The sequence below is a fragment of the Denticeps clupeoides genome, chromosome 8 (assembly GCF_900700375.1).
Source record: "Denticeps clupeoides chromosome 8, fDenClu1.1, whole genome shotgun sequence".
Classification (NCBI taxonomy): Eukaryota; Metazoa; Chordata; class Actinopteri; order Clupeiformes; family Denticipitidae; genus Denticeps; species Denticeps clupeoides.
Window position 1 is genome coordinate 19,747,961 of NC_041714.1, and position 25,863 is coordinate 19,773,823.

Sequence of the window (25,863 nt, forward strand, 5' to 3'; positions counted from 1 at the left end):
TCGCAAGAACGTGACGTGTTTTTGACACATCCAACACCTGGAACTACGAAGCAGAGTGACCAGTTTCCGGACTGACTGTAAACATCGCGAGACATGAGGTTTGAAATCCTTCTCTGCCTACTGCAATTCTGGTGAGTACGTCGTTTTTATTTATCAGCGTTTAAGTGAAAGAAAAATACACCACATATATACACATTTATAGAACGGGTCGACATACCCAGTGACAGACCAGAGACCGTAGAAATCTGGTAGTAATTAAACCTTTAGACACCAAAACATGACTAGCCAGACACAGCATTACACGGACCCAACTGCAGAGGTGATGAACGCGCTTGGCCAATATTTAAAGACCACCCTACTACTGCTTAACAAAAAGGGCCTAGATGTTAATGCCAGTAATGACCAGCTTCTAGACTGGTATGAAGCATGCGGACGTACATTATTATCAAAACGTAAATTCCGTAAAATCCCCGCCGCCCTTGTTTATTTAATTCATTTGAATGACATAAGAACTCAGGCCGAACGCGATCGAACTGTTGCCCGTTTTAGAGAAATAGGAGAAAGCCGCGACCAGGAGCTGACGAGCCTTAAAGCTCAGGTAGATGCGATCGCTTACGATAAACAAAGGTGGGCGCGGGACATGGAAGAAACACAGAGACACATAGCCGCGCTCCAGGTTAAACTGGAACGCGCTCAGGAATACTCGACCGCTCTAGAAGACTGTTGTAGTAACGTGGGAATCCCTATTGCTGCTATTCGACAGGCCAACTCCGATGCACCTGAGTCATATGACTCTAGTGAGGACGAAGAATGTTTCATGGCAAATAACGAGTCCGAGGAGTTATTGCCTTTAGAGGAGGCTCGCAGTCGACCTCCCACAGTAACACGTTCCTTAACAACACGTTGCACAAATGTGCATAAACCATCCAAAAATGAATCATACTGTCCAAACCGACCGACCAAATCTAAACACAGCCCTGTGATAACCCGATCAAAGTCAAGTTCAGCACAACACAAACCAGCAAATGTTGCAGTATTAAAAACCATGACAAATGCTGAAGATGCTGTAACTACCGTAAGCCGCCCTTTAACTTGCGATGAAGCAGCTAGACACAAAGAAGCTGTGGGGATGATGCCTAGAAGGGGACCATTCCAACCATATTGGGACAACTTAATGCTGCAAGCCAGCGTCTATAAATTGGAATTAAGAGACGTGTGGCAAGTAATTCTACTCACTATCCCTTCTGAGATAAGACCTAAAATGTCTGAAGGACTAAGATCAGGATCCATTCTCGTTAAGGAGGATGATGAAACAGATACAGCTGTATATGAACGCTTACGGAAAGCGGTGCTGGAAGTAAGAGGTCCAACACCTACATCATGGGACAAAATTCTCGAAGTTAAGCAAACATCCAATGAATCATTCGAGACATACGCTGAACGCATGTGGGTCTCATTTCAGGAATACTCTGGCCATGAACAAGTAGACCGCGATAATGAAACACTGCTGCAATTTTTAAAAAATAATGCCGGACCTCACGTTCAACAAGCTCTTGACCACGGCGTCAACCCACCACAGAACACATACTGGTCTCTGATTGAATGGGCATCTAAAATAGAATGCAGAGCAAGAAATAAGTCTCAGACCATCGCTGCAACACAGTGGGTAGCAGAAGGTCAGGGGTCACGGGACCCCGCATGTGTCCACTGTCAACAGAATACACACCCGTCCCATAAGTGCTGGAAGCTTAGAAACAGACGCATTAACTCCCGGCGTCCCAACTCAGGCCATAATGACGGTTGGATATTAAAACAAATACAGCGGTTATTTGACGAAAGACATAACGTTGCAGAAGAACGCAGAACACGTGATGACCTCTTACAGCACGTAGCAGCCCTAACCCGCCCCCATACCACATCCCAATAGGGATGCGCGGCCTCCACAACGATCGGGAACATTATATCCAGCGGAAACCGTATCAAAATACGAGCAAGTCTTGGAGGCCGACTAGTCGATGTACTCGTTGATACTGGTGCTGCATGCTCCTGCACTAACATCAAGTTACCCCTCACTGATCAAACAATCCAAATTAAGGGAATAGGAGACACACTCATGACTGCAACCCAAACAGAGCTAGTAACACTCGACCTTGGCATAGCTGTGGTAAACACACGGTTTTGGTATTTACCAGACAACAGTGAGGGAACTGTGTTGGGTATGGACATTATGCAAAAACATGGTTTTGTGATTCGATGTTTAGAAAAACAGATTGAAATAAAATTGAATAAAACTGCGAAACCTCGGCTAGCACAAACCACTGAGTGCGTCATGTCCATGTCCATCACAGATCCTTGCCAGGGTATATATGAGAAACACAGCAACATATGGGCCACTCATGAGCATGATTGCGGAAATGTGAATTTTGAGGTAGCCATTAAGGGCAACCCACCTCCACCCCAGAAACAGTACCGCATTAAACCGGAAGCGGAAGCTGCAGTGCACGAAATTGTACAAGAACTTGAGGTGAGAGGAATCATTCGTCGATGCAGTTCTACCACTAATTCTCCGTGTCTACCCGTACCGAAACCAAATGGGAAGTGGCGACTATGCATTGACTACCAACGGCTAAATAAAGTATTACCCAAGGTGACACCAATCGTAGCGAACCCATCCACACTCCTTTCCCAAATACCTGCTGAAGCATGTTGGTTCACGGTACTAGACATTAAAAATGGATTTTGGTCACTCCGGGTTAAACCGGAGGACCAGTGGAAATTGGCCTTCACGGTAAAACATATCCAATACACTTGGACGCGCATGCCCCAGGGTCTCCACAACAGCCCTGCGATCTTTCACCGAGCTGTGGCCGATGTCCTCAAACCCTTCTTGGATACAGGCAATGTGATCCACTACGTGGATGACATTTTAATTGCCACAGGGGGGTCCATTGATGAGCATCTGCAACAACTCGACTGCGTAATTCAGACATTAGGAGATGCTGGATTTAAACTAAACAAAGATAAGGCACAAATCGCACAAAAAAAGGTTCAATATCTCGGATACACTTTAACACAAAATCACCGCTCATTAACTGAGAATAGGCGAAAATGCATTGCTGAACTGCCTCGTCCACACACATTGAATGCACTTCAGAAAGTTCTGGGCACCGCCAACTATTTACGAGAATTCATCCCTAATTTTGCAGGAACAGCCAGGTCTCTATACACCTTACTCAAAGGAAACAAAAAACCAAATGATGTTTTAAACTGGACAGAGGAACACGAACAAGCCTTTACCGATTTAAAACAACGTTTATGCTCAGCCCCAGCGTTAAAGCTGCCCGACCCGTCAAAGTCATTCCACATACAGGCCGATATACATGACAATGTTGTTTGTGGTGTTTTAGCTCAGGAGCACGGAGGTTCATTACTGCCAGTAGCATACTACAGTAGGAAAAAGTCCCCAGTCGAACAAGGATTTGATTCGTGTACACAGCATGTTTTGGCAATGCATTGGATGCTAGCAATCACAGAACCTATTGTAGGATTCCAACCGATTGTCTTTCACACATTGCACACACCTGTACAGATGCTGCTACAAGGTCGAATTAAAGGCGTATCCTCACAGAGGATGGCACGATGGCTGGCAGACATTCAATCACGTGACATCACAACGACACATCAGCGCATACTACCACATTTACTTGGGGACATTGAGGGTCAGCCGCACACATGTGAGCTGGATCCGGAAATAGAAAGTCCGGTACGAGACCGCGAACTTTCAAACCAGACACGAGTATACATTGACGGCTCCCGTTTTGGGGAAGATGGAAAATTTTACACTGGCTGTGCGATCTGGACCCCTCAATGCCCCAACATAAACACGACCCAGAAATCATTATTCAAATTGCCACCCAACATGTCCGCACAGGAGGCAGAGCTCATAGCTCTACTTGAAGCACTGAAAGCACACCCTGAGCCATTATGCATATACACAGACAGTCGATACGCTTTTGGTACAGTACATGATTACATGACCCAATGGCAGCTCCGCAACTTCCTCACCTCTGCAGGCACTCCAATCAAACATGCCCAAACTATACAGATGATTTGGAAATTAATTAATACCCGTGCACATTCCATATCTGTCATCAAAGTACGTGCACACATAACAAAAAACCCTGACATACATGAACAAAACAACAATATTGCCGACAAACTAGCCAAAACTGCAGCAAAGACTGGCGATGAGTGGCACAGAGACATGACAGACGCTCCTGCTGTAAGCGTGATCCAGGTTCAACCCATTGATTTAAAACAATATCAGAAAGATCTATGGACTTCCGATGGAGAACTTATGTCACACTTACAGCAGGACCAACTAGTCGCCATCCAGGATGGAATCATCCTTAGAGAACAAAAATATGTTGTTCCTGAGGCCCTTCAAAAACCCATTATCAAGATGTACCATGAATATGCCCACACATCTGCAGAAAAAACGGTACAACTTATTAATAGGTATTTTTGGTGGACACAGATGACATCCGATGTCATGAGCTGGTGTGATTCATGTCTGGTGTGTGCAGCAGTAAATCAAGGAAAAACAGGTCGCACTAACCTCCGTAGACCTGCCCAACCAAAGGGACCCTGGGAATCTCTCCAAGTAGACTTCATTGGTCCGCTCCCAAGTGCCAAGGGGGGATACCGATATTGTCTCATAATCATCGATAAATTCTCAAAGTGGGTTGAAGCAATTCCTACTCGCAATAATTCAGCAAATACTGTGGCACGAGTGTTTGCGAACCAAATCATCCCACTCTGGGGAACACCTATTCAAATTGAATCTGACCAAGGAACCCATTTCACTGGACAGGTAATGAAAGACCTATGCAAGATGTTATGCATAAAACAGAAATTTCATATACCATACCGACCACAAAGCTCTGGGATGGTGGAACGAGTAAATCGCACCATCAAGGAAAGCATAACAAAACAAATCATACAGAAAAATAACAAGTGGACCGATGCACTGCCCACAGTTTTAAGCGTACTACGGGCATCACCATCTAAAGCCACTGGCATCAGCCCATTTGAACTGATGACAGGCCGAGTCATGAAACTTCCCATTGACCCAACAATCTCCCCAACAGAACTGGCACATCTTGTGGTCTCAAAACAACAGACTGTTTTGCTCCAGTTGCAGGAACGTTTAAAAGTGCTACATTCTCATGCAACATTGAAACAACAACAATCTGATCTGACCAATGATGCTCAGTTTAATCCTACCTCTGAAGTCACATTTGCAGAAGGGGATTTAATCATGGTACGCGTTTTTGTAAAACAAAACGTTTTTGCTCCTAGGTGGCATGGTCCTTACGAGATTAAAGCTGTGTGTAACAGCTGTGTGGCCATCAGTATCCGAAGGAAGTTAAAGTGGTACCATATGACCCAGTGCAAACGATTCAGAGGGCAAACGGGAACATAATCCTTTCTATCTCCTCTTCAGGAAAACCACTGCCATCCCATGGACCCCGGATACGCGGAAGGTTTCTGAATCCACATGCATCAAGCTAGGACAGCGAGTCCAGCTCATACACAACTTAGACTGTGGGAGATGGGTATGGAAACTTTTTAAGGGGTCAGACACACCTCACATCACAATTTTACCTAGGGTATCAGTTTCATGGCCCCCCGGTGTAGCACCGGAACCAAATTGCACACGCAAAATATGTTGTAAGACAGGATCCACCCATCTCCCGACATCCAGAATAATAGGACACACACTTAATAATCCCACACAATTTCGAAATACAACTGCCTGGTATAGGCTTAAGGCAATAGCAGACTCAAATATCGGTAGTATGCACATAATGCACCACCAAGATAATAATGGACGAGATCCAAAAAAATGCTATAACATCAAGGATCTTGAACCTGCATCGTATCGATGCAGACACACAGAACCACACAACCACACACACATAGGGTATACAGAACTGCTATTTAACTTAACTTCCCCTACAACTGAAGACAATAGACCGAGAGCTTTTGTTTGGACCAGTCGGAGAGAAGGAACCTACTGTGTAGGAAAATGCAAATCCAACCTCAATACATTTACTAACCCTCAAAATTGCTCATGGACATCAAATTATTGCATAACTCTCACCACTTGTGGCTATCGCAAACCCTCACAATGTCCCAAGTTACATCCCATCCCTCCAGGCGGACTCATCAGAGGGAATATTAATAAGACACTACTACATGATGTAAATCTTGTCATGACACATGTCAGTTACAACATATCTAACATCTTATCTGCATATGTAACTCATTGTGATGACGATGATAAAACCTACACATGGTTGCAGACACGTATCGATGATCTAGTTTCTGATTACAAAAGTAGATTGGCTGTTCAAACACCACCCACACGAAACAAACGGGATCTATTCAGTGAAGTCACTGGTCTTTTTGGCTCAGTGAACTCCATTAAAAATACATACAAAATCACTGGACAATCTCAGTATCTTGCATGGCTGACAAACCAAATCGCTACAGGATTCCAACACATCACGAATAGCAACGAAAACATAATTAAAGCAGTTAAATCAGAGGCCCAAACACTTTTGACCATTAGCCGCTCACTTTTTAATCAAACTAAAACAATTGAACGTGACTTGGCATGCAGAACATATGCCCAAGATTTATTCACAACAGCCAGACAAGAAATATTGGACCTTCGACTCCGAAAAACTCCCAGACATGCCTTAAATGATTTAATCAACATCCTAGATTTGCATAGGTGGTTTACATCTGACAAAATGAAGATTATTAATTATTCTGAACTGTTGTCTACACTTATGCTATATACTGGAAAAGAATGTATTGGATGCATAGGATTTTTTGTTACCTTCCCTTTGATACATCCTGACCAAGTATATCCAAATTCGACCACCATTCGTTCAATTGGCACCGTAGTCAAAGACCAGGTGATAAAATGGGACCAACTCATGGGGTACATGACATCCAAAGGAACCGAGATCTTATTTACCACACGCACGTGTTGTCATGAGACATCCAGTTATGTAATTTGTGTTTGTAACACTTTGCAGCCATTATACTAGACTCATCAGTGTACAGTCATTACATGGTTACTCAGATGCTGTCCAAGTATCTCACACGCAATGGTGTGTCGTCAGCGAAATGACTTCCTTCTCATATGGAGGTCTAACGTGTCCTACCAACCACACCTTCTGCCTTGAGATATCTGAGGATTTCTCCATGGGACAGCTAAACATTCTTGGCAGAACAGCACTGGAGGTTGATGTGTCACCCTGGTGGGATGACACATTCTACGAGCAAGGAATCCACGCCCTGGCAGAGACAATGAACTTGGTGCAACAGACAATTCAGGAAACTGAATACCACCTCAATCAGGCACAGGTGGAAGTCAACATGGCCAAGAAGACGACCAGAATCTTGTCAAGCTCCTCCACTCGTTCGGCAAAGGATGCCTACACATGGTGGGACTGGGTGTTTCGTGGATGTGTCATCAGCAGTGCATTAATTTTCACCTTCTCACTGGTACAGTGCTGTTACTTTCACAGTGTACTCAGGACCCTACACTCAACAACCAGGGCAGCCTTTATTCTTAACCCCCTACAGCTACCTACATCTCAAAGACCCTGAGAAGAGACGCTAACCCTGCCAGACCACCACGGTGACCCCTTGTGGACTATGCTTCAATTGCCCCACGGGGTCAAGGGGGGAATTGTAAGGTTCCCGGCAGGACCAGGCCTGTCCCAGCAGGGGACATCCTGACACCTCAGAAAAACCACGAGAACCAGGAAACGTAATCGATCCCACAGACTATTCTCTACCAAATGGTCACAAGATCAAAGATTGACCCCCACGGACAATTATTACCAAATGGTCACGAGAACGGGTGGATGAGATCTCTCCCACAGATTCATCATCCTGAGGATGGCGGGAAAGCCCCTCTCACCTCTGGGGGAAGCAGAAAGGTTCCTTGAGTGTTTAACTTGAGTACAATATATATATGGAGGTATCATGACAATACATGCGTGTTTAGATTGATTTTCATTGGCTCAATGTCCCCTGTCACATAAATTAAACAGATATAAGATACAACAAATATGTTATTACTAAAACCAAATCATAAACAACATCAAAGATCTCCAACACTTGAGGGGGTCGTATAGTGACCCCCCCAAAGTGACCCAGATCGAGGATACAAAAGGGAAGGTGACATGCCGTTCTAGGAGTTACTGCATTCAGGTTCTCCCACACATGCGATGGTTTTAAGAGCTCTGCTACCTGTTCTTTAATCCAGCGCTGTGTGTAACATCTGTTGGGTATGTTGGATTGATTTTCATTCTATCATTCTATTTTGTTTTGGACAATTAAGGAACTGCATTTACTATATCTGTAGAACTGTGAAGATTATGTATCATAATAAATGTAACTATTGATATCCTTAATCTCCAGTCTTGTTATAGAATATTCTGTCAACTAAAGTTGTTGGTCATAGGGGGAACTTTCTGATCGTATGGCAACACGCCAGATTTATGTATGTTTAAAGAACTTCTTGATCCTATAGCACGTAAGTAGGTATTTTATGTGAACCGTAGAGAGTTCCTTTTCTCCTACCCCTGGTGTGATCAGCCTGTCAGTCGGTGCAAATCCGCATGGTAGAAAGTTATTTTATTAATTATACTTGATCTATTAACTGGCCACTGTTTTGCTGATCAAGATTCGTTAAGTCAATGCAAATTTGCAGAGTCTTTAGTTCTCCCTGACTTTATAAATTATTCAGTCCCTATTGTCCTCTTCATTCCAACTACCCATCTAAAGTGAATAGTCTTGGTAGTTATATTGGAGTCAGATTATACAGATCTAAGACTATTTATCCGGTTGATAAATAAATTAGTTTTGTAGATTCGTTATTTTATTTTGCGTCAAAAAACGTCATACACGTTAAACCCTTCACCGTCGTATCAAGTTCCGTTATTGGGCTGACAGGCGGGTTTTACAGTCCCATAAATGGGAAATTTACTAAATGGGAGTCATTTTGACGATGACTTTTGTTTTGATACTGTTGAGATGGAGTAAGACAGGTGCCTGTAGAGGTTTTTTGTCCCATTTATGAAATTTCTAAAACAATAAAGAATACACATAAACAAAGGTAACAATACAAAATTGGGGCAGTGGTGGCCTAGCAGTTCAGGAAGCGGCCCTGTAAATCAGAAAGTTGCCGGTTCGAATCCCGATCTGCCAAGGTGCCAATGTGGTGCCACTGAGCAAAGCACCGTCCCCACACACTGCTCTGTAATGGCTGCCCACTGCTCACTCAGGGTAATGGGTTAAATGCAGAGGACAAATTTCACTAGGTGCACCGTGTGCTGTGCTGCTGTGTATCACATGTGACAATCACTTCACTTTACTTAAAATGGACCCATTTCCCAATCCCACCCACAAAAAATAACCCAAAAAAGGAGAGGGGGGAACTAGAATTTAAAGGTTGGGGGCAACATTCAGCTGTTGAAAGTTGAAAGTGAAGTGACTGTCATTGTGAAACCCTGCAGCACAGCACACAGTGACACAATAAAATGTGTCCTCTGTATTTAACAATCACCCTTGGTGAGCGGTGTGTGTGGACAGTGCCTTGCTCAATGGTGCCTGGGGAATTGAACCAGCAACCTTTTGATTACGGGTCTGTTTCCTTACCCGCTAGTCTACCTCTGACCCCAGCTGGAGAGACTCAACATGCTCTAAGAGTGTCTCCCAAATTCTAGAAAAAAGCGGCAGTGCCACAAAGAGAAGTGTTTAATCCTCCCCAGCAGCATAAAATAAAGAACGTCATGTATCCATTGGGAGTGACAAGTGAACTGTAGAAAAAAATTTATTCTGGCATCTTCTTCTGCCACTCAGTAATGTTTTTTTATGCAAGACATTAAGTTTGCTTATGTATTAATGCTGAACTTGGTTAACTGCCTTGTTCCTTGGGAGAAGATATTGATGAGAACATTACAACGAGAGCGAAGTGATCGGCCAAGAGATAACACTCTTGTGCAGGGCAGCGTTGCAGACATCTTCGCTCACCTTGGATGTGGCTTGCTTCAGCTTGGCCTGCTCCACCAGAAGTTTGTATGATGAGCCTTTGTTGCTCTGGATTTTTTCCTTTTCAATTTGCTCCACCAAAGCTTTTTGTTTTGCTTTCAATAAATTTAACTGCTGCAATAAAAAGGCCTTGATTAATATAGAGCTCTGCAGATCGCCACGGCTGTTACCATTCCAAATGAAGTGAGGAATGACCAATTTCAGCCAAGTTCCACATGGTCTTGATTTGAAGGGTTGCATAAGATACATTTACCTGTTTGTGGTGTACCAGTTGCTTGCGGATTTTGCGGGAGTACAGGCGGTCTAAGCTGCTGTTGCCTTTGGTTGATCGATTCAAATTTTGAGACTGAAGGCTATTGTTAATGAAGCTCCATGGGTTGCCTTCAGAATAGCAACAAAGGCGAAATGTTAGTTGAAAAGAACTTGCAGCATTCAGCATTAAGACTGAGGCTCGGACTGACTTGTGAAGGGCCTTTCTCGGTCTTTCCCTCCAAGAGGCTTCTTAGCGGCAGCAGTGGCCTCGTCCTCCACGCTGGCCACATAGTCCAGCAGCCGAGATACCAGCATGACCACCCAACTGATCATGGGGATGTCCAGCACACCTGTTACACACAGTGAGGAGCGGTCTGGTTGAGTAAAAAGAAAAAAATAATTAATTAATTTCCAAGATGATGCCCACCTTCAGTCCTCCGCTGCAGCGGCACAGAGGGCTGCTGTAGTGGAGACAGCAGAGAGTCCAGAAGGTTAAGGAGACCCTCCAGAACACCACTGTTACTCAGAGACCTTTGGCCAATACAGGACAGTAGCATGAACACCCTGAATGGCACAAAAAAGGGTGGTTAAAAGCACACCTGCGACGCCATGATGTGCAAATACATCATAAATGACGTAAGCACGTGCGGTGACTACCTATCCTGGGGAAAGATGAGGAGCTGCTCGGAGTTGTATAGCTCTTGGAGCACATTGGAGAGGAACTGTCCCCACCAGCGCTCCCCTCCACACAGCTGAACCAGCAGCAGGCCTGCATGCAGACGGATCTTGGGAGTCCCGCTGATGCACAGGTGCTTGAAGAGTTCCTCACATGCCTGGGCATGGAAAGTACTTTGAAGCACAGAGGGCACCGAGTGACCTGAGAGAGGAGAGACGCAAAACAGACAATGCAAACTCTGAATGAATGATGGGCAGAAATTTGACAATCATAGCACGACTGGAGCAACTCTGAGCACGAACCACAGGAGGAAGAATGTGGACATAATAAAAGGCATGTTAGTTGTTTCTCTCGGAGAACCTGGGTCTTCTGGTTCATAAGCGAATGTCTAACCCACTAGACCACTACCACTCCTCGTAGTCTGGCCCACCATCCCAGAAGGCTTGATTTGCATCCCACTTTAACTACAAGGATCCATTGCACAAAGTAGGTGAGATGTACTTATGTTTGGGAATTTGTTTTTACTGAAAAATTTCTACAAACTTGACTCATACAGACAGGTCGTGGAATGACAGACTCTATGCACCAACCATTGGACGAGTGCAACAGGCTGAGTAGCGTGTCCAGCAGGTAGCGGATTATGGTGCGGAGCTGCTCGGTGGAGGAGTTCTGGATCAAGTCCCGTGGGTTGTAGGTGTCCGGCAGCACCTTGCGGCCAGCACCCAGCGAAACCCGGAGTCTCTGCACAGCATGGTGGGCCAGATTGAGCTGAAGTTGTAGCTGGATGCAGTCCTGGTACGCAGAGAAGACGCGCGAGTCCTCCTCCACCGCCTTGTCAGGTTTGCGCAGGAAGTACTGTGCATTGTTGGCACTGTTAAGTGGCGGCAGGTCAATGCTCTGCAGCAATGTCTCCAGCCTGTGGCAGGCCAGGTTGTACCTGCAGGAAAAAAAAAAAAGCACTGGCTAATTAGTACTAATGCTAATCTGGGACGATTTTTAGTTTGTTCCTCATGTTCTAACCTGCACTGGATATCCTCCTGTAGAGCCACCATCATGGCCAAGTGCTGGTCTACATCAGGCTGGCTGGCCGCCTCACCCTCCCCTCTCAGCGGATCGTGCATCAGCTTCAGCTCACTTTCCCAGGGCAGAATGTAGGTATGGCCATAATAGAAGCCCAACGGTATCTTTGCTCTGGCGTTAGTGCTGCCATAACGACCGATCACAGTGATCTGGAGGAAAACAAAATTCAGTGAAAGTAAAAGAGTAAAAGATGAAGAATGAAAAAACGTCACCCCCGCCTCATTACCGAACGAGAACAAGCCAGACCTTCATGAATCTGCAGACAGGCGGAGGCAGCAGATCATGCAGTATGAGGGAGTGTGTGCTTATATCTGTGGCCACCACCAGCCGTCGGCCATCCACCTCCTCCCCAAGAGTCCAGATGTCGATGGACAGAGAGGCCAGGTCCGCACAGGTGGGGATCAGGGCGTCCGTCAGCAAGATTGGCCGACCAAAATCAAGTGTCACAAACCTTCGGGCACCTGCAAACCGAATATGGGAATATTAAAGCAAGCAATACATAGTCATTAAATATTTGGACATTGTTAATAAGATGTTTTCGGTTACCTGAGTGCATGCGCTCTATGATGATGGACTGCTGTGGAGGGGGCTGCAGGAAATGAGAGGCCTGAGAGATGGCCAATGCCAAACCACTGCCCATCGGGCTCTGCAGAAGAAAAAAAAAGTTAGATTAACACTGGAGGTATGCTGAACCTATTATACAAATTATATAGAAAGTATGAATAAACGGACCGGCTTGGCTTTCTGCATGTTATTGTTGTGTGCTGCAAGATTGACAGGTGGAGGGTCGATAATGGATCCGGGGAAAAGCTGTGCCAGCTCTACACTGATTGCAGCAGAGACTGCCTCATTGGGTGGAGTCAGAGGTGGGGTCATGAAGAGGGGAGTGGTTTTAGGGGTGGGCGGGATGACGTCTGAAGGGTGGATGAAAAAGCCAGGAGCTGGAGAAGAGTTGGAAGGCACAGAGTTGTGGATGGGGCCGACGCCGGAGGCTGCAGCTGCTGAGGTGGTCTGGTGCAGCTTGGCCTCCAGTTTGGCTTTCTGTTGCACATAAAATACAGGTACAGAAATTTTTATTATTATTATTATTATTATTATTATTATTATTATTATTATATATATAATTATGGTAAAAGACAATCTGCAGAACTCAGACCATGTGAATGTATATCAGACCTGCTGCTGTAGCTTTAGAAGCTGCTGCTGTTTCTCCTGCAGGACTTGCAGCTGCTGCTCTGCAGACACCATGGCGTGGGACAGCGACTGCAGGGCCACCTGTGCAGCCGAGCTCAAGGCTGTGGACGCCTCTCCCACCGTGCCTGCAGACAACCCACCAACAGTGGGCGTCACCCCAAAGGTGCTGACTGAAAAACAATGGACACTAGTTATACCTCCCGAAATGACAGTTCATTAACTGTAATAATGGAGGTTCAGATGAGCATTTGTAACAGAGGTAAGAAAAGTTGATATTTACCAGTAAACATGCTTGCATCATCCCTCTCCACCCTAGTGCCGTCACTAGTGGAGACACAAGTAATGTGCAGTGGCTCCACCTCCAGCAGCCCCGTTAGAGCTGTGAAACTGCCCTCGGCCGCAGCACAACTGCTGGCCTTACCATTCCCTATCCATGAAGAAACAAAAATGCAGTTTTTCATTTCAACAGTAGCTGACTGGACATTTTTGCCCTCGTTCTCAGGTGGCACTGACATGCTGAGCAAAATCGGAACTGAGTGGAGGGTTCTGGGGACTTGGCCACTCCAATCAACAGTTAGGACCCTGTACTGAGGATGCCTCACCTGAGAGAATGTCTGACAGGTCAATCTCATCAGACTGGACTCCGATGCCGCTGTTGAAGGCATTCTTACACGAGGAGCCGCTCACCTCCAGGTCAAATAGCACAGGATCAAAGGGAGAGCTGTACAGGCCATATCTAGAATGAAAGGAAATTCAATAATATAATTAAACTACATTGGCCAAAAAAGGTTCCTTAAGCACCTTATTCCTTATGTGTGCACATATGCAGATTATTCCTTTAGTGAAAAGCATGTACTATGTGAAGTCGGCTTTAACCAAGTGTACTAGCTTAACGCTGTTTAAAAAAAAAAAAAAAAGAAATAAATTAGTTCAAATTAGTGCCATGGGGAGTTTAACCAAGCATACCTGGTCTGCAACAGGGCTTCCAAGGGCGTGAGCCGGTCCTGCAGCTGCCGGGAGACGGCAGTGAGCAGGGACGCGCAGGCTGTGCTGCAGCCTGCCAAATCCTCATCCTTCACGTAATTTAGCAGAACAAAATACCAGAACACAGAGCCTGAAAGGTGAAAACAAAAAGGCTGCAAAAATGCTGTACTGATTAACATATTTGAGGCAACTGTGTGTGGATGTACTTTTAACAAAAGACATACCACCAGTAGCTGCTGCAGGCAAGTAAGGCATATTCTCCAGCAAAGCTTTTAACAGAGCCATACCAAACCCTTGCAGGCCAGGATCTGCTTTGCCGTTACTGCAGTAGAGAACACACACCCTGTCATTAAATCACATGTATTTTATCATCCTGGGTTTCTCACGGGGGTCTCTCCCTTACCTAATACAAAGTGCAAGAAAGCGTGCGCATTTGTGGGCTATACTACGCCCAGCTTGGAAGAAGCAGACCCTGATAATGTCCGTGAGGCACTTCCTGGTCTTGGTCAGAAGACCTTCCTTCCCTTCTCTGACACTAAAAGGCAGGACCGTACACTGCAGGTTACAAGCAATTACAGCAAAAGTGTGACATGCTGAGCTTATCTTGGACAGCTCTTACCTGCAGGGTCCATTGGAATACACCCCGGCCAACCAGCAGAGGATGTCCAGGATAAGACTCTGAGCGTGCTCAGAGCCTGGACCCTCCTCTGAGCGCTTGCACAGGCCACTCAGTAGCTTTTCGTGAAACTCTGGGAACTGGAGCATGGCACATCGCTGGACTCTAAAACACGCCAGTCAACAGAATCATTTTTAATTTTTACTCCATTACAAAAACAGCCCATTCAAAAAAATGGCACTTAATAGCTAATAGTTATTTTTTAGCTAAAACACAGTGCTGCTCATTTGTCAGGGTGAGGTTCGTACCTTTCTTTGGGTATTGAGGTCTTCTTAAACCTCCTGATTGTGACGGACACCTCCTGAAGCAGGTCACACCCTCTTAAGTTGTCAGGTTTTTTCGATGCAGGCGGTGCCTCCACTTTAGAGGTTGAAGCCTTTTCCTGGATGGAGACAAAACCAATGAGGTAAAACCATGTGGGAGGAGTATCCATGAGGACAATGCAATGGCATGCTAAGATACTATGTTATGTCAAAACACAAATATGTGTTTACTGCAAAACTGTTCGGGCTTTTAGACATAAAAAATGGTCAAAATGTAATGACATGCTGAGCGCGTGTATACCTTAGTGGCCTGAGCTCGCTGTAGCAACGAGGACAGGGACTGAGCCCGGCTGCTCTGAGGCTTCGAGGGCATCCTGACCACAGGCCTGACAGTCTCCTCCATTCCCTTGTCGCTCACTGCCTTAATGTGCACCAGAAATGAGCGGTACTTCCCCCCAGCCATGCCTGCCCAATCAAAGAACGTATGGAGTCAGCTTTTCCTCATTTGCATACATAAAATCGCCACAGCTTGATTCAATCTGTTATACGAATCTTGCGGTTGACCTTTGACAAGCTTGGGGCTTGTTAAACTCAACATCCCAGCATGGCCGGAGAGATCCAGTCCACTAGCCAACCATACAGGGCCACAGAGAATATCCTCCTTATGCTCTTCAAGAAAGGCACAGAGCCTTGAACCTAACAAGGTTTAGAAGCAGAAAGAAACAAAAATGAGTGTCGTGGTCTAGCTCTGGAATCCCACTTCATGAGCTGAAATTACCCAGTGGCTCTTCAACGTCCATGAACTGGATGTCTTCGGCGAAGTCGTGTAAAATCGCCTGGCCATTTCTCTCCCCGTTGGTGTGAAGCATGTGAGATAGAGGGAAAGAGATTGGCCGGTCCACCGCAGTCTCTGCAAACAAACGGCGCGGCAACAGGCAGTCAGACCGCAATTGCCATCTGTCAACTATTATCAGCCATCTTGATATTTGGGCTGGTAATGATCATTTAGTTCACCGCCGAACTCACCGTTGACCTTGCCAAGCCCCGGGGCCTTGTTCTTCAGCAGGGTGATTTGGATCTGAGGAATGTTAGTAATGTTGGCGTTCATCACAAACTTGAAGTCTACATGGCCAACCATACAGGCTTTGGGGAGGACCAGTTCAAACACATGTTCATCCCAGCTGGAGCTGCAGAGAAACCACAAACGCAAACTCAGACCTTTATACTGCCACAAATACTACGAAGCATGATAAGAAGCATGTAATTAGTTATAATTAAGAAGATTTTTATCAATTAAACAATCCTGCAATGAACATTCATTCAGACCTGTCACTCTGAAGTTTCCATGTGCGTGTGTGCTGTGCTGCATCTCCGTGGTGCTGCTGATGGAGATGCTGTGGGTGGCGACGCTGCTGCTGCTCCTGTTGTACCTCTACCCAACAGGGTGGTACTGTGGCAGAGAATCGAGGGGTAAGCGTCTCAAACCGGGTCAGCTCCACCAAAGACGATAGACTCTCCACTCTCATTGGCTGGTCCACCAGCAGATCAACCCCTGCAAAACACAGTAAATCACAAAAAAAGTGACACTCCTTCAACAGACAATTGTTTTTAAATGGGCACAATCCCCTCTCATCCTTAAACCAAATTTGTAGCTGTTTATAAATTAATTTTACTGTGTTAAAGGTCCCATGACATTTTGGGTTAGGGTTAGGGATAGCTATTTATCATGGGATAAAACACTGATCAAACCTGTGATCCCTGGGCTTGAGGGGTTGGAGGACTGCTTTGTCCCTTCAGCAAGCTGCTCGGCTCCTTTAGAAAGAGGGCCATCGACGAAAATGTCGGCGTCATCAATATCATCAAACACACCTCCAATTTGAAGGAAATGAAGTTCTCCACCTAAACAGGAAGCAATCATTAATGCAGGACAAGAAAACCCTCGCCTGCTCTACTTGTAATATTTAACTGAGAATATTATATTTACTATGGAACCAAAAACACATGCACCAGCTATTTAAAATACAAAAATGAACAGAATTGGAGACATAAAATTTGGGGAGATTAAAAGAAATTGAGAGAAGAAAAAAATGGTCCCAAACTGAATACATTATTTAATCACTGCATTATTTAATCATTTACACATTTGTATATGGTGTGATATACAGGAAATGAAAAAATATTCTGCTCTGTAATATTGCTGGTATGCATAATGTATAAACATTGTCCATCCATCGGTTTTCACTGACTAAGCTGCAAAGGTATTTATTAATTAGAAGAGGAGATCTACCAAATGGGTTATTTCAAACCCTAGACCAAAACCGTGAGCTCAGAGGCAGACGTGTAGAAAGAGACATGTGAGCAGAGACACAGTGGTACTGATATTCACATTTCGAATATGGAGGTTGGGTGACGCTTTCACCATATTCCGCTCAACTGCAACTAATGTTTGCTGGGTTTTGTATAAAGCACACACACACACACACACACACACACACACACACACACACACACATTGCTTGATTACAACTAAACACAAGAAGTTAGTCTTGAATTGTGGTATTTTTTATCCTTTGGGTAATTCATTGGGTCAACCAACAGTTCATGTTCATTTATGTACGCCTTTATGTGTACTTATGTGCAGATATTAATTAACATCAAAATCAAAATCTGATTAAATCATTGTGCAATTTACAGATTTCCTTCTGCTATGGAATCTTACACCAAACCAAACCACCATAGTACTAAAAGATGTCACCTTGCTTCACGAACACTTCGATCTTCCAGAAGCAGCTTACCTTTAGTGCAAGCACACAGCCGGTCAGTCCCGGAACAGTAGGTCACGGACACGAAAGGATCCACCTCATCGGTGCCCTCCTTAATAGACGGCTCCACCTTGGCCAGCACCTCCAGAGTGGACAGGTCCAGGACCATGATGTAGCCAGCCTGCGTGGTCACCACCAGTTTCTCCTTGGCAGGCGAGGCGGAGTTTGCCAAGCAAGCACCAACTGCAGGTCCCTGACCACCACCCAGGCCATTTTTGAGTCCGGGAGGCACGTCATCCGACGTTTCGTCACAGTCCTCTTCCCGGCCGTCCAGAACATCTGGCGGCAGAAGGATGAGGGACGTGACCGCATCGCGCGGGTCCCGAATTTGCTGCACCTTCACCGGCTCCTCCTCCAAAGTCACGATGCGGGTGGAGTAGTTGAGTTTGTAGAGTACCAGGTAGCCACCTCCGCCGCTGCTCGGGCCAGCCAGTGACCGAGACGGCTGCTGGTCAGGAGGCAGGATGAGCGGCGTCTGTGGGTGGGAGGCGGCCTCTGGGTGAGCCTCGTGGCCGTTGGCCAAGGTGGGCAGGGGCTGCAACTCGCCCTTCCGGCGGCTGCACAGGGCCGAGTGCAAGCGGTTGAGGTTGTTAAGCGCCTCCACCTGGTTCATGGCACTCAGCGACTCCACAGAGCAGGGCTGCAGCCCCACCAGCAGGTGGAGGCCATCGCCGCAGGGCGTGATGGAGTCGACGTAGAGGTTCTCCTCCTCCAGCTGCTTTGGCAGCCTCAAGCACTGCACCAAGGTGCCTGGCCGAGGTGCGGCCGAGCCCCATTTGTCGCCATCCAGAGGGCCAAGGTTTGCGGCATCAGCAAACTGCTGGATGTAGGTGATGGGCGGGTCCTGTAGCAGCAGCTGCTCGTGTGTGTCAAACTCCATCTCAATGATCTGCGGCACGGTGAAGCCCTCATCGTTCAGTCCCTTGGTCATTAGGCTGCTCATCAACACTTTGCCTGAAACCTTCTCCTCCACCTCCTTGATGCTGTAGAGCAACAACACAGGAATAGTCCGCCTGATTGGTGGGGAGGAGTTTGTGGCAGAGGGGTTTGGAGAGCCCAGGTCCACTGAAGCATGGCATGCTTCTATCTCCATAGGACCCTGGTCAGGGGCAGCGGTGGCATCCGTCGCGGGGCTCAGAGTCCTTAGCGGGCCGTCCATCAAGCGGCATTTGGGGGGACCGCTGCCCAGCGGGGAGCTTGCTGCCGACCGGTAGCTGAGGATGCCGCCGGTCAGCAGGCAGGGGAAGGGAATGTTGTGGTGCTCCGGGGCCTTCTCCTTGCACTTTTCGGACTTGGCCTGTGACAGGGAGGGGTTGGCCCCCAGCTCCTCCAGGTCCTTTACGGTGTCCTCCAGCACGCTTGCCACCAGCTCCCACTGCAGCTTCTCAGGCTGCTGCAGAACGCTCAGCGCAGTCACTCCCAGGCTCACCTCCATGCTCTCCTTCTGGGACGGATGTCCTGGAAAGAAAGCTAAATGCTTACGCAAATTCTTTGTGGGAACAATATTAAGACCCAGTCAACAAGAGAGCAGTGAGCAGCCTCAGCAGATCTTTGTTGAGCACACAACAAATGAGAGATCTGACACAGCAATGAAGAGGGGGTCTTCATTGAGCCAATACCTGTGACTGACTCCGACCTGGAATGATCTTCACTGTCCGAGTCCTCCAACTGATCATCACTGGAAGGCAACAAGAGAACACCCGGTTAACCCGGTCGAATTGGTCTTAGAAATTACAGTAACACATAATTGTTCTAATTGAGAGCTTATAGCTGGTATATTTATAAAAAGCTGCGTTTATCACCTGGTGGTGCTGTCAAAAATGGAGGACAATTAACCTTTCGTAATCGAAAGGTTGCGAGTTCAAATCCCCAACTGCCAAGGAGCCAATGAGGTCCCCTTGAACCAGAGATTCCTAATGCACCTCTTACCTGTCCCCTTCTAGTTTTGGTAAATCTGAACAACTGGAGGAGTCCTCCAGCCAGGCAAGAGTTGGCCTCCTGGACTCTGTCCCCAGTCCCTGCTCGCTCCCCGAGAGGATTAGCTGCCGTAATATCACCGGATCGTATGGGTTGATCTCAAATTTCAAGTGCACCTGTGCAAAATGGCAATTGTTTGTTAGGCAGCACATGAAAGACTATTTTTGTAGGAGTGTCCCACACATTCAAATTTCAAACCAACCTTCATCAGCTTGGATACGTCCCATATACAGATCTTGCCCCTCTTGGTGGCAGCAGCCAGGAAGTGTGGGCAACTGCCAAACCCATAACAGGCGATCTTATCTGAGCCGTCCAGACTAGGGAACTGAGCGGGACTGGTTGCCAGCGTGACTGACAGTGGAACATTCTGAGTGTGCTCGCCCTTAACAAATGGACAGTTGGGGGAATGTCGCTCGTGTTCTGACCTGGTGACACGGAAAGAAAAGACATATAGTAAACAATTTAAAATATATATATATATATATATAAAAAGATTACTGTAGTATGGTTAACGCGTGTTAACCCACACAGTGTGGGTTCTACTCACCACGGCTCATCTGTGGGCTCCCAGCACACCAGACATACGCTGCAGGTAAAACACATGGCCCGGTCGTCACCTGTGGAAGCAGGCTAAAGAGAGGAGGGAAGTCTGTACCAGCAGCACTCAAGGATGTTTTTTTTATGTATTTATTCTTTAGTGCATTCGAAATTGCATTTGGAAAGTATTAGATTTTGTTTACGCTCGTACATATCAGGGGAAAAAAAAGAATTCATTTACAAATTAATTATTCATAAAAATATATATAAAAATAAATAAATAAAAAATCAGTCCAGAAACATATAAATCCAATGAAAGTGAGACAGTCTAATGTCTTGGGAAACATCCTCATATGAAGCTTTCCCTTGCTTGGTCAGTTGGCATGACAACAGGGTGCATGGTCAAGAGGAGCTGTGGCATCGCCATAGAAACACACACTTATCGTCTAGGTTTTAATGGTTAGTCCAGGGGGTATTACCATACCGGCCACAGTGGGATTCAAGAAATGTAGGGGATTCCCAAAGCAGGATAAAAAAAAAAAAAAAAAAAAAAAGTTTGATCACCAGTTTCATTTTAAAATGAAAGCACATTATTATGTGGAAAGGTTGTTGGGTTTAGAATTGCACACGTTATTATCATTAATGTTCTTCGAATATGAATAAATTGCCATTTTTCCTATAATACTCTACTGCAATATCACCCAATCTTTGTATGTTATTTATATATATATATATAGTAAAAAATATAAATAAAAATAAAAATGCACAAAAAAAAAAAAAAAAAAAAAAAAAAAAAAAAGCACAAAAGCCAAAACAAATAGACACATTAAAAAAAAAAAAAAAAAAAAAGAGGGTAAGGAAAAGCCACACACACACACACAGCACAGAAAAGCAGAGTTTGAAAGTAGGTTTGGGATTTGTCCTTACACTGCCTACCTGATGGTAGAAACCTGCTTGGGCCATGGGATCTGGCTGTGCCCAGCGATAGCCAGCATGGGGCCAGGATGTGAAGGTTTCTCTCCTGTTTGCCTCACTATACATTAATGATCTACAACCGGCCAAAAAATAAAATAAATTAAACAGCTCAAACTTTATTCGACAAGGAAAGCGCTTTGTTAAGCAGTCATGTGACTTACCGATACGCTCGATATGGCACTGAGTAAGTACCGGGACGAAACCACTCACCTATCTACAGAGCGTCCGGGTCCCACCCCGAGCTCGGGCCGCGCACTGGGTAAGAGGTAGGAGAGCCTGTCCATGATGGACGAGGCCACAGACAAGGCAGCGACGTTCTGGTTTATCTTCTTCAGCTCGTTCACGATGGCACTTGCTACCAGCTTGATCACGTGGTGCGGGAGATGGAACGTCACCGTCGCCCACTAGAGTAGAGGAGGAACAGCAACACAGAAGTTTTCAAGAAAACGGCCATTATTGTGCCAACACCGGGATAAAGGAGGTCGCTGCCAATGTGCCAACGTGAATGGGAGGCCGGTGTGGAGGGGTGGGGAGCTGGTTCCATCGGCTGAGCACTGCCGCAGCTCTTTCAATTGAGTATGAGCCAAGAGAAAAGCAGGTTGGTTTCAGGCTACGGTGCCAAAACGCTGCCCACTTCCCCCATAAGGGAGCCTTTCATGTGGCGCACAGAAAAAATTCACCCATCAAGCTGAAAACTTAAAACGAGGATTGCGCAATTTAGTCCCATACACTTTCGTTTTCATCGTGCCGCCTCAATAACATTAATAACAAAGCCCGAATAGGCCTAAATAATAACGTGCGATTTAGGATTTAATCCATAATTTAGAGTGTATTTTGGGAATATTGTTATTGCTGGGGCTCTAATTCCAATAAACAAACATGTACTTACTCGGTTTACGTACGTGCATTGAAATTGTGATTCTCTCTCCCCCCCTTTCTACCTACGACCTTACTGTGCACACAGTACGGTGTGCAGGTCAGGTGCTTTCTAATTCAGGCCTGCTCCTTGAGGACTGGTCTAACTGGGTCCCACTGGTTCAGGGCTCGTCCACCCATTGCAAACACGTGAAGGTAAAGCAGGGGAACTGCAACGCCGCGCTGATTGGAGGGAAGGACAAATAGAGAAAAAGCAAACGAACCCCAGAGCTCTGTACAATGATCTATGGTATTTAGAAACACCACAAGGCAGAGATGACTGAATGTCCTGGACGAGTGACTTGAAGGACATCTCCAGGGACGTCCCTACATGACAGTACATGGCTGTTGAGTATGTTTTTTTTTTGTAACATAAAACAATACTAGAAAATCCACATTATACTTGGACAACATGTCCCAGAACAGAATCGGGCAGCCGGTCAGCCAAGTCGGTCCTGTCACCGCAGCGAGCGACACTGCCCGGCTCTTTAACATTAGAGTCTGCAGGAGGTGCACGACACCGAAGCCCTGGCACTACACATCGCCCGGACCCACTGACTGCGTCCGGCTGATGTGCTCCGCCGTCAGGGGAGGAAACCAGGCACTGAGAGAGGAGATTGGTATCTGTGCCTGCTCCCAGTTCCAGCTATTGATATGCCGATGAGGTCTGCAGTGTCTGCTGTGTGTGTGTCTGTGTGTATTGTGCTGCAATCTATGCACTCAGAGAAGGGCGAGTTTTCCATAATGTCAAAGTAAGATAACATAAAAACTTAAAGTAAAATCTGAATAAAATGGAGCAGAAAATAATTGAAAGCTTTTCCATTCCAAAGAACTGCTGCATCCTTAAGAGCTGCCTCTATGAATGCTTGGAGAGAAACCCCTTTACCAAAAGATATATAATTGTTAAGACCGGCTTTCATCAGCTGAGTAGCTCTGGGCTGGACACATCCCCAGATGGAGCAGCAGCTCCTTGACCTCTGAACCCCAGCGAAGGTCAGGCAGCTGTCCAGCCATCAAGCCCACCCACCTTGGCCACTTTGTGATTGGCGGCAGTCTCGTGTGAGGTATTCTTCAGGCCTTCCTTGAGCTGTGTGAGGAACAGGTCATATCCCTCTGTGTTGGACACGTCCACCTTCTCCAGACAAGCAGAAAGTATCTGCTGGGCCTGGACAAACATGGCAAATGAATAGAATGAGAAGTTGGAGCAGGGAACAAAGGTGCTGCCAGAGAGCAAGCAGATACGTATACATATATCACACACACACACAAACATCCTGACAAGCCTTAAATCCACGGCTAAAAACTGGGAACTGTATTTTTACAATGTGAAGTGAAGTGATTGTCACTTGTGATACACAGCAGCACAGCACACGGTGCGCACAGTGAAATGACAGGCGCCCGGGGAGCGGGGCTTTGCTCAGTGGCACCTAAGTGGCACCTTGGAGGATAGGGATTCGAACCGGCAACCTTCTGATTATGGGGCCACTTCCTTAACCGCTAGGCCACCCCTGCACCAACGTGCTTATTTTGGTCCGGTGTGAACACCGTAATCGCAACAAAACCGCCACACGAGCCCCACAAAGAGAGGCGGGCTTGATTCGAATCAGACCCGCAAACTCAGCCAAACCAAAATTTGACACCAAATTACCAAACGCTACAACGTGTTTTTTTGGAACAGCGAATTACGTTTTTTTTCCCCCCCAGAGTTCCATACGATTAATTCACGCCACCTCCTGCGTTGCCTTGTTATGGTGACTCCAGCGCGTCAGCGTGCTACATTTCCAAAATGTATGTTTCATGCGGTAAAGGCATGTGACATAATATAAGATCGCCAGGGATCAACCATGTCCCTCCTATTTCACGCAATCATGGTCCACACAACAGCAGATCTGCTTCCTGTATTTACTTTTTTTTTTTTTTTTTTTAATCCCACGGCGGTACATCTGACCAATCAGGAGACAGAAAGTTTACGTGTGATTTGAGACGCCGCGTTTCGTTTCGCTTGGATTTTTCCCTGTGTGAAAGGAATCCGAACCAGTAAGAAAATGATCCGATCTCACAAACTCACCGACCGATTTGGACCAAGGCAAACGTACGAAGGCGTGAACGCGCCCTTAGCAACGCGTGCCAAATCTGGATTCAAGGCTCCGCGCTTTCAATGTGGCTTAATTATAACTTGTGAAATAACTATCATTTACAGTGGGTACATTAAACAGACAAAAACGAGGGCCTGGAATTCCACAGTAGCCGTGGTTTATTTTATTTCGCCGGTTTAACCTTGAAAACCGAGCTCAGCAACTGAAATCGTTTGGTTGAAACGCGAACGGGCGAAAAAAACCCCCCCAAAAAAACGGCCTCTTCCAGGATGTACATTACACTTGTCTTATTTCAGCCTGCGTGGCAAGAGGCAAAATGTTTGCGGCATGGGGCTGAGGGATAATGATGGTGAGCAGAGCGGACTGGTTGCCTTCTTCAGAGTTGGTTTAATCATTAAAGGAGCCGCCCACCCAGGAGGAAACGAGGGATTCCGTTTCCTGAGAACAAAATTTTCCGCTCAAATTTTCATTAAAAAAAAAAAAAAAAAAAAAAGCAGACTGGCAGGAACAGCAATTCCTGAGCAAGGGCAAGTTAATCAATATGCACTGAATTTATTTACAACAGAAAGAAATGCAAAAGTGCACTTTTTCTTCATATGCCATGGGCCTGCATACATGTGATCACTGTTATAGTCAAATATAGACATCATATTGCATATTAATACTATATAAGCGCTTGATTAACACACACTTACATACTTTTAAAGAAATTCTCTTTGTTAAGCTTGTACCTTGTCTGATCTTTCCTTCTATTGACTTGTGTTTGAGATAAAAGCTTCTGACAAGCATGAACTAAATGACTGTCAGGTTAAGTGTAGTGCAAAGCGAAAGACAGCTGCTATTTGTCAAGCTCCTGGTCGGCTTGGAGCACAGTTCTGTTTAGTTCATGATTTTTTTACTACCGATTATGCTGTTGGGCCACCCAAAAGGATACTGGAAGTGTAATTGAGTTAGAATTAAGCCATCCTACACAATGCCAATGAACATCCATTAACTCATCAGACTTAAGTGTCATGAGCCCTGGCAGAAGCCGGGATGCCTGTGTTGATTCTGCATTACTGTACAATTCTGGCAGGCTACTTTACCCGAAAGGCACTGGTTGAACCTTTTCATGGTCAAAACAAATAAAATCAATGGAATAGTTCCAATAGAACGCAATTAACCTGATTTTCTTCTGCTGTATTGGCCATAACAAATGCACCCCACAACAGAGACAAGAGCATGAAACAATGATTACAATAATAAACGAATCAGAGTCATTGTCCATTACAATTAT

General features: G+C 45.8%; 1 protein-coding gene and 1 pseudogene across 6 annotated transcripts in view; one reads left to right on the forward strand and one right to left on the reverse strand.

The window, feature by feature from the left end:
- The window catches only part of birc6 (baculoviral IAP repeat containing 6), an 88,042-nt gene that overhangs the window by 59,176 nt on the left and 3,003 nt on the right, over positions 1–25,863 (reverse strand). For 3 of the 6 annotated variants that reach the window (XM_028988227.1, XM_028988225.1, XM_028988223.1), the window contains exons 3-34: positions 23,519–23,656; positions 21,787–21,980; positions 21,529–21,649; positions 20,612–20,694; positions 20,267–20,489; positions 20,017–20,180; positions 19,707–19,765; positions 18,061–19,545; positions 17,015–17,164; positions 16,592–16,817; positions 16,292–16,452; positions 16,044–16,175; positions 15,830–15,961; positions 15,567–15,730; positions 15,251–15,384; positions 14,946–15,107; positions 14,730–14,861; positions 14,551–14,648; positions 14,309–14,456; positions 13,945–14,078; positions 13,623–13,769; positions 13,325–13,512; positions 12,881–13,189; positions 12,695–12,794; positions 12,395–12,609; positions 12,089–12,297; positions 11,659–12,005; positions 11,050–11,269; positions 10,820–10,956; positions 10,602–10,742; positions 10,394–10,521; positions 10,123–10,254 (exon numbers count right to left, since the gene is read on the reverse strand). In XM_028988227.1, coding sequence (XP_028844060.1) covers positions 10,123–10,254; positions 10,394–10,521; positions 10,602–10,742; positions 10,820–10,956; positions 11,050–11,269; positions 11,659–12,005; positions 12,089–12,297; positions 12,395–12,609; positions 12,695–12,794; positions 12,881–13,189; positions 13,325–13,512; positions 13,623–13,769; positions 13,945–14,078; positions 14,309–14,456; positions 14,551–14,648; positions 14,730–14,861; positions 14,946–15,107; positions 15,251–15,384; positions 15,567–15,730; positions 15,830–15,961; positions 16,044–16,175; positions 16,292–16,452; positions 16,592–16,817; positions 17,015–17,164; positions 18,061–19,545; positions 19,707–19,765; positions 20,017–20,180; positions 20,267–20,489; positions 20,612–20,694; positions 21,529–21,649; positions 21,787–21,980; positions 23,519–23,656 — 6,513 coding nt within the window. The remainder of the gene's footprint in view (positions 1–10,122; positions 10,255–10,393; positions 10,522–10,601; positions 10,743–10,819; positions 10,957–11,049; positions 11,270–11,658; positions 12,006–12,088; positions 12,298–12,394; positions 12,610–12,694; positions 12,795–12,880; positions 13,190–13,324; positions 13,513–13,622; positions 13,770–13,944; positions 14,079–14,308; positions 14,457–14,550; positions 14,649–14,729; positions 14,862–14,945; positions 15,108–15,250; positions 15,385–15,566; positions 15,731–15,829; positions 15,962–16,043; positions 16,176–16,291; positions 16,453–16,591; positions 16,818–17,014; positions 17,165–18,060; positions 19,546–19,706; positions 19,766–20,016; positions 20,181–20,266; positions 20,490–20,611; positions 20,695–21,528; positions 21,650–21,786; positions 21,981–23,518; positions 23,657–25,863) is intronic. The other 3 variants (XM_028988228.1, XM_028988226.1, XM_028988224.1) reach the window with 2 other exon arrangements.
- Positions 4,043–8,167, forward strand: LOC114795257 (uncharacterized; annotated as a pseudogene).